Source organism: Lytechinus pictus, chromosome 3 (assembly GCF_037042905.1).
Source record: "Lytechinus pictus isolate F3 Inbred chromosome 3, Lp3.0, whole genome shotgun sequence".
Taxonomy (NCBI): Eukaryota; Metazoa; Echinodermata; class Echinoidea; order Temnopleuroida; family Toxopneustidae; genus Lytechinus; species Lytechinus pictus.
The window spans coordinates 79,589,196-79,596,768 of record NC_087247.1 but is presented as its reverse complement, the minus strand read 5'-3'; the positions used below and the strand labels follow the sequence as shown (position 1 = coordinate 79,596,768).

The window sequence follows — 7,573 nt, the reverse complement described above, 5'->3', positions numbered from 1 at the left end:
CTGAAGCCATTGGGTTTGGGTACAGCAAGAACGTAGTTCGTCTTCCAGGCTACTGATGTCAGCTTAAAAAGAATCAAGAGAAGCAATACACTGTTCAGAGAGGATGTTAATTAGTCAAACTGAAGCTCCATGTAAGGTCTGGTTCCATCGTTTGCGAAGTTCAGGTGTGAGCGTACCGAGACCGGGAGTGCAATGAAGTTGGAGGCCTGTGGGTAATTATATATATATATATTTATTTTTTTTTCCCTCTCTATCATCAACAATAACAACAACATCGCCATTGTCGTCATCATCCAATCACTAATTCTACTTTTTAAATCTCTCAATCAACCTTGCATGGCTTTTTCAAGAGTCACATTTTATATGTGTATATGAACATTACTTGAGTATTGTTTAAGTCTTGTCTGATTCTAATGAAATGTAGACCTATGGTCATGAAATTCAATTAACTACTCATTTATTAGATCAAGATATATTCAAGGCAGAAGACAAAAAAGTAACTCTACACAGAGGCAGCACTACAGGGGAAAAAGGCATTCACATTTTGATATTTCAAGAGGTGAAAATAAACAATACAACAAAAATAAAATACAAGGTGATTCGCAAACCATGAGTCTCACCTGATTTCATGATCAATAAAATATGCAATATGATCTTGTGACCCCTAGATGACCTTTGACCTCAAGGATTATATGTGCTAAGTGTGAACATATTTGATGCAGAAATAATAAAATGAGAGCAAGTTGAACAGAAATTTTAACATTTTTGTAACAGACCAACAGACTAGCAGACTAACAGGAAAACATCTCTGCCAAATTTCATTCAGACGAGACAAATAGGGAGAAGAAAATAGAAGAACTGAAGAGAAAGGATCAAGTCAAGATGTCTATAATATCTTTGATTAAGTTTTTAAAACACACAGGAGATGGAGGGAGAGTTTGCAATTTAACCCTAACTCTAACATCTTGTCTTATGAATGGCACTCAATAAAAGGACCTGATAAACCCTCATCAAATGCTACATGATGTATAAACTTGCATACAGAAACACTAGACTGCCAACAATTCCCAGGGGGGGGGGTCAAATTTATTGATGTACACATGCGTGACCAAATTATTTCCAAACACCCCCTAAACAAGTTTTTCTCTGTATGCAAAATAACCCTCTAAACAAGTTTTTCGTGGGCTTCATTTATACATTTTGGCCCCTAAACAAGTTGTCCCCCGCGGGGAAAAAGCTTGGGAAAAATACATACCCTAAACACGTTTGGCTAGCCTTAAAAAAATAAAGCTTTGGAAAAAGAAACATACCCTAAATTCGTTTGACCCCGCGATTGACCATTGACCAGTCTTTCAAAACCATCCCTTTTTTTGAAAATAAGTGTTTTTTATACCCTTAACGAGTGCACACGCAGCCCGCATCCAAAACTGAAAAAACACCCCTTTAAACAAGTTTTTTTGGGTCACGCATGTGTACAGCAATATATTAGACTGACCCCCGGGCAACAATTATGCTAGAAATTATTGTCCAACTGTTTGTGTTCATTTTGAAATTTTGTGAATAGAATCTGACTAATGATTACTGATCTGCCCTTCTTTTCCTGTAAGTTCACCTACATAAAAGTTTGGAAATTTTATCAAAGCAAAGAACAAACATGAGATTGGAATTATGTAGATATACTAAAATAGACTAAATTGACCCAATAACTTGGAAGCCAGGAAAACTCCTTCCTGATTATACTCAGTTTTCTGTCGTATTGTTTAGATCAGCTTATCTAATATCCTGGAAATAGAGGTTTGTTGTATACAATGAGAGTACCGTACATCCTTTACGTTCATCCTCTACCTCTCTCTCTATCTCTCTTTCTTTCCCTCCCTCTCTCACTCTCTATCTCTAGTTACTTAAACCATTTTGCGCAGGACACATTTTTGTATAAAAGGAAAGATGAAAGCTGAATTTGGTCAGTTGTTATTACCATACCAATCAACTTACTGTAGACTGATATTCACTGATCTCTATGAAGCATTTGATCTGATCTCCACTCCATCATTCATGTCAGTTATCAAACTTTAGATACTGAGAGAAATACAGTTATTTCTGGCTCCTATTACCTCTATCTCATCAACATGTACCCAAAAAGATATTTAGCATGGCAAGATTTCTTGCAAATAGCCTTGCTGGTGCTCTCTTTAGTGGTGTTTGGTGAAGCTGTGACAATGACAACAAGTGCTACTCCACGCTGCATCTATAATGACATTCCTGAAGATCTTTCTCAAGAATGTACAACAATAACTATTCAAGGTGGAAATCTGGGTGTTTTGTCAAAAGCGTCTTTCATCAGCTTAAATGAAAGTACGAATGTCCGGAAATTGGTGATATCTGATAATCAGATAACTGAAATTGAAAGAAATGCTCTGCAAAATTTTCCATTCCTGGAACATCTTGATGCTTCTGACAATTTAATAGGGAACCTTGACCAAGCTGTGTTTGAATCTCTACCAGAATTATCAATCCTCTACCTTCAAGGCAACAGAATTAGCAACATTTCAAACAGAGCTTTTCAAGGCTTAGACAACTTGGAAGTTTTACGCCTTGATGACAATCGACTAGAAAATATTGAAACATTCTTAGTAAATGTTCCTAGTTTGGATGTATTAAATCTCACATTAAATCGCATTACAGAAATCAGTTCTAATGCCTTTGATGGAATGACCAAACTACATTACCTATACTTAGGATACAATCGCTTAATTGAAATGCCAGAAGCTTTAACAGAAGATAGAATGAAGAAGCTACATGTGTTAAACATGAGAAGTAACCTGATAAAGGTTTCTTTTGATTCATCATACCTGCACTATGACTACTTAGAAGAGCTGTACTTGACAAACAATGATATACCTGAGCTCTCTGATGATGTCTTTAAGTATCTTAGGAGGCTACAAGTACTGCACCTTGACTACAATCGTCTGACCAACTTCAATGCTTGGCTGGTACATCATCCACAAGGACTCCAAGAGATCAAACTGGATAACAACCCATGGAATTGCATATGCAACAACACAGAGGTATGGTCACTTCTTAAAAATCAGAGAAACCTGACAATCATTGAACAAGAATCTACCTTTTGTGCCACTCCAAGTACCAGAAGGAGGGAGGTTACTTTTGATTTTATGCAAACTTGTGAAAGCAAACCTGTTTTATCAACCACTGCAGTAAACATTATAATCATTTCCTCTGCAATCCTTGTAACATTTAGTTTAGTGTCTGTCTGTATGTTCTACATTCGAAGAAAGTGCCATCAAAAGAAAAAGATGAGAGTAAATCCTGTATCTCCTCAAACTAGTATGACAACAACAGACAGTCAGGTTGAACTTCCAAAACATGAATACTTGTGTCATGCAATCAGTCCAAAATCTCTGTCTCCAAGCATCACAAATGGACCAACAAAACCCACTAATATTGTAGCTGGTGATAGCTCAACGCTTCGATCTCATATCTACGATAAGCCAGAATTCAAGGAAACATTATGCTGTGATCCATCTTTATATATTAATGACAAGATTGTTAAGATGAATCTTCAGAGATGTAGGATAGACCAAACAAGAAGCAAGGATGTAGAAGAGGATTTAGATTCTGACACTGATTACTACTTGGTTCCTATTGAATTGACACCTGACAAAATGAAATGACAATTATTATCAACATGCCATGAAAGCTAGTTTGAAGCTCACATTTCTTGTGTATTTAATGTAAATAATAATATTGTATATTTTTGTAACCTGTAAATATGGTTCAAATATTTTTGTTTAAGTTAAACTTACTGATACTTCACATGTTTTATTTAATCTTGATTATCCTGCTTATTTGGAACAGACAGACTAAAACAATTAACTAGTGTGGTGATGTTCCTAACTATTTTCAATGCTGCACAAAGGAAACCACAATTGAAGAAAATGTTTTGTCCTAAATTGGGTAATTATTGTTCATTTGTAAGTCAAGTCAGCAGGCAAAGAAACACAAAAGCACCAGTTAATCTAGGCTTTGCCCCCCCAAAAAAACTAATTACTCTTTTTAACAAGTGTAATTCATTTTTCAATGAAGTATTAAAATTTATAAATTGAACTTGTTGATTTGTAAAAACTAAATCAATTTATATGTCAGCATAATATAGGCAAGAGTACAGTTATGTAGAATTTACATGTACCTGCTTTGATATGAAGGGGTGTGCTCATATATTGATAAAATCAACAGAATTCTAGCTTACGATCACTTTCTGAAAACAAGATATGTTAAAACGCCGCAGACAAGTTACAAAAATATTAGTCCGGCAGCCCGGGAGATTTATTCAACCGAAAGCAGGACAAGCAAATGACCCCTTAGCTGGACAGCATGGACCTTGAAGTTTACAAAAATGCATTGCTGCCGTGTTTTATCCGTGGTCTTCCCGCCAAAATGACATACTCTATGACGTCACTACAAAATGGCCCTATTTCACCATTTTTTAGACATTCTACACATAGCATGAAGTCAAGGGAGAATATCTCAGCCAAACCGTGATTGTTTTGTATGAAACTTTCAAACTATATTGTTCAAGTAGTGCAAAAGAGACATGCAAAATTTCATGAACAGAAATTATTGTTTACATATGCAAATTACGTCATGAAATTTGCGTATCATTAGTTTGGGAGATTTCTTGCTTTTAAAAATGTCGAAAATCGATTTAGAAATTTTTTTTTTTTTTTAGTGTACTTTTTTTGATATATTTCCTGTCAAGCATAATATCGTTCTCTTCATCTATATCTCTACTTTTAGAAAATATATGTCAGTAATTGAAAATGACATTATAGACTGTGATTTCAGCCCCCTTTTCAATATGGTGCATACATAAAAATTTGTTTTTTGGCCCATTTCACCATATAGCTGAGGTGTGCGAACGATATGCCTACTTTATGGATGTTTCCTGCATTTTACATGATATTAAATCTTCCACACAACATATTTTCATCTTCATTATGTCTCTGTTAATAAATAAATGATTTCAGCAAAGATTGATTGCCCACTGGGCAGTCTATAGGCTACGTTTTCAGCCTATTTTTTAACAACGAACCTATACCATGTATGACTGCATTATTGTAGTCGAGTCGGAAATGGGGGTTCCTGTGCTCCATCAAAATATATTTTTAATAATAATAATAATATACAGTTCTAATATAGTGCATATCACAATTATGAACAATGTCTCTATGCGCTTCCAAAGGACTTGGATATTATTACCCCAGCTTTAGCTTGGCAGCCGTAATTACCAAGATTACAGCGCACACACATTTCAAGGAATAAATTCCTGCCAGGTACCCATTCACGTCACCTGGGTTGATTGCAGCACAATGTGGATAAATTTCTTGCCGAAGGAAATTACCCCATCTCTCATCACCTTAATTTTTCATTTAAAGGTATTGAAAATAATCTTATTCTACAACAAATTTTCATGAAATTTTCAGCGTTATGATTTACTCAATAAACTTGCTGTTTGGGTGGACTTTACCTTGATGACTAATATCGAAGTAACATAAATGACGTAAAATGCAATTACATATATGAGTTTGGAAATATTGTACATTTGTGAATAGTATTAAAACAAACTATTAAAAACAAATTTTGTCAAACAAAATGCTTTATATCAACTACGTTTCGTAAACATAGAGAAAATCAAAATTGATTGAGAGAAAGTGTTTAAGATAAGAAGAGATGGAAAAGAACATGAAACTTTAAGGGGAGGTTCACCCTGACAAAAAAATTATTGTAAAAATAGCTGAAAAAATAATTTAAAAATATTGCTGAAGGTTTGAGGAAAATCCATCAAAAAATAAAAAAATTTAGTTGAATTTTTATCATTTGATTTGTGATGTCATATGCGAGCAGCTTCCTACATAACGTATGGTAAAAAAATCAATGAAATGTAATTTTCTCAGAAAATTGAAAATGGTTTTTACTGTGAGTATATCAATAGACAAATCATTTCACACCCATTCCTAAAATAAAACAAAAGTAATAAAAACCAATAAAAAATTTGAAATTTATGCATTTTACATTCCATAACATAAGGCACAGCTGGTCATTTATGACGTCACAAATCAAATGATTAAAATTCTACTAACTTTTTTTATAACTTTCTTAATCTTTCATGGATTTTCCTTAAACCTTCACCAATATTTTTGATAATTTTTTCTGCTATTTTGACAACAAACTTTTCTTCAGGGTGAACTTCCCTTTTATGTGCATGTGCAAATTGGTGACATCAGCTAGTTGAGAAAGATAGACTATGAAAAACTCAATGAAATAAATGTGTTGAAAATAAATGAGGGCAACCTGTGATTTCACACTCATGATGACCCAAATTGCCCCTAAAATTGCAAGTTTTAGGGTGACAATCTTTTCAAGAGTTTAGTTGTATCAAGATCTGCAACAAACAATATTCACAAATAGAAAACCAAGATTCTACTCAGATATTGGCATTCACTGCACAAGTGCTCATTGCACCAAAAATTAAAAGTTGTCCTCAATCTTCAGCAATCCCCCCAATGTGAAGAGAAAAATAGCCCCCCCCCCCAATAATATTATTTCCTACCCTGTTCCTAGGGGGTTTGTGCACATGTGAAACGGATTTAAACTAGAACAATCACTGATGGTGATTAATACCCCCGCCGTATGCCATTACCATGGCAAGAGTTTCCAACACATGGAAAAATAATGTCTTGCCAAGTATTACCCCAAGACCAATGCATGAGCTAAATATCATGATAATTTGTTAATAAATAGAAGAGGTAGTTCAAACCGCAAGATTTTACCTAATTTTTTTGATATACAATATGTTGTCACCATGTCAACACAATTTCTAACACATGGAAAAATATGTCCTGTACATCTTTATCTCAAGACAAATGTGTGAGCCAAATTTAATGAGAATTGGCTGAAAACTGATGAAGTAGTACGAACCACAAATTTTTTCCTAATTTGGGGCATATAATATGTTGTTACCATGGCACTTTGATTTTTGACATACACAATATACGTGTCTTGGACATTTTTACCTCGAACCAATGAGTGAGTCAAATTTCATGAAAATTGATGAAGTAATTCAAACCGCAAAATTTTCATCATATAATATCTTGTTACCATGGCAACATGATTTCTGACACACAAATTACATACCGGTATGTCCTGTACATCTTTACCTCAAGACCAATATGTGTGCCATGAGAATTGGGTAAAAACTGAGGAAGTAGTTCGATGCGCAAGACTTGCAATGGACTGACCGACCGCCCGCACAAATGTAAACTGATTCCTTTATACCCCCTTCAAACTATGTTTGGTAGGGTTATAGTGAAAGAGTAAAGAAAAGGAAAACATCCCTGACCACAGCAAAATTAATATTCAGCCAAATTTTGAAAGAACTCAACTTAATAATAATCAAATCAGGCTACGTGTAAATAGCTTTTGTTAAACCTTGATGATGCTCGTTTATAAACATATATTTATTTTATGATAAATTCCCCTTCAAATTTAATATTTCTCA

The 7,573-nt window shown here is 34.5% G+C and overlaps 1 protein-coding gene across 1 annotated transcript; it reads left to right on the top strand.

Annotated features, from left to right (window-relative positions):
• The first annotated feature begins 250 nt into the window (after positions 1–250).
• On the top strand, positions 251–5,653 carry LOC129256075 (leucine-rich repeat transmembrane neuronal protein 4-like). Its single transcript, XM_054894373.2, has one exon. The coding sequence runs from the start codon at positions 2,127–2,129 to the stop codon at positions 3,687–3,689; it is 1,563 nt and encodes a 520-aa protein (XP_054750348.2). The 5' UTR covers positions 251–2,126; the 3' UTR covers positions 3,690–5,653.
• The last annotated feature ends 1,920 nt before the right edge of the window (positions 5,654–7,573 follow it).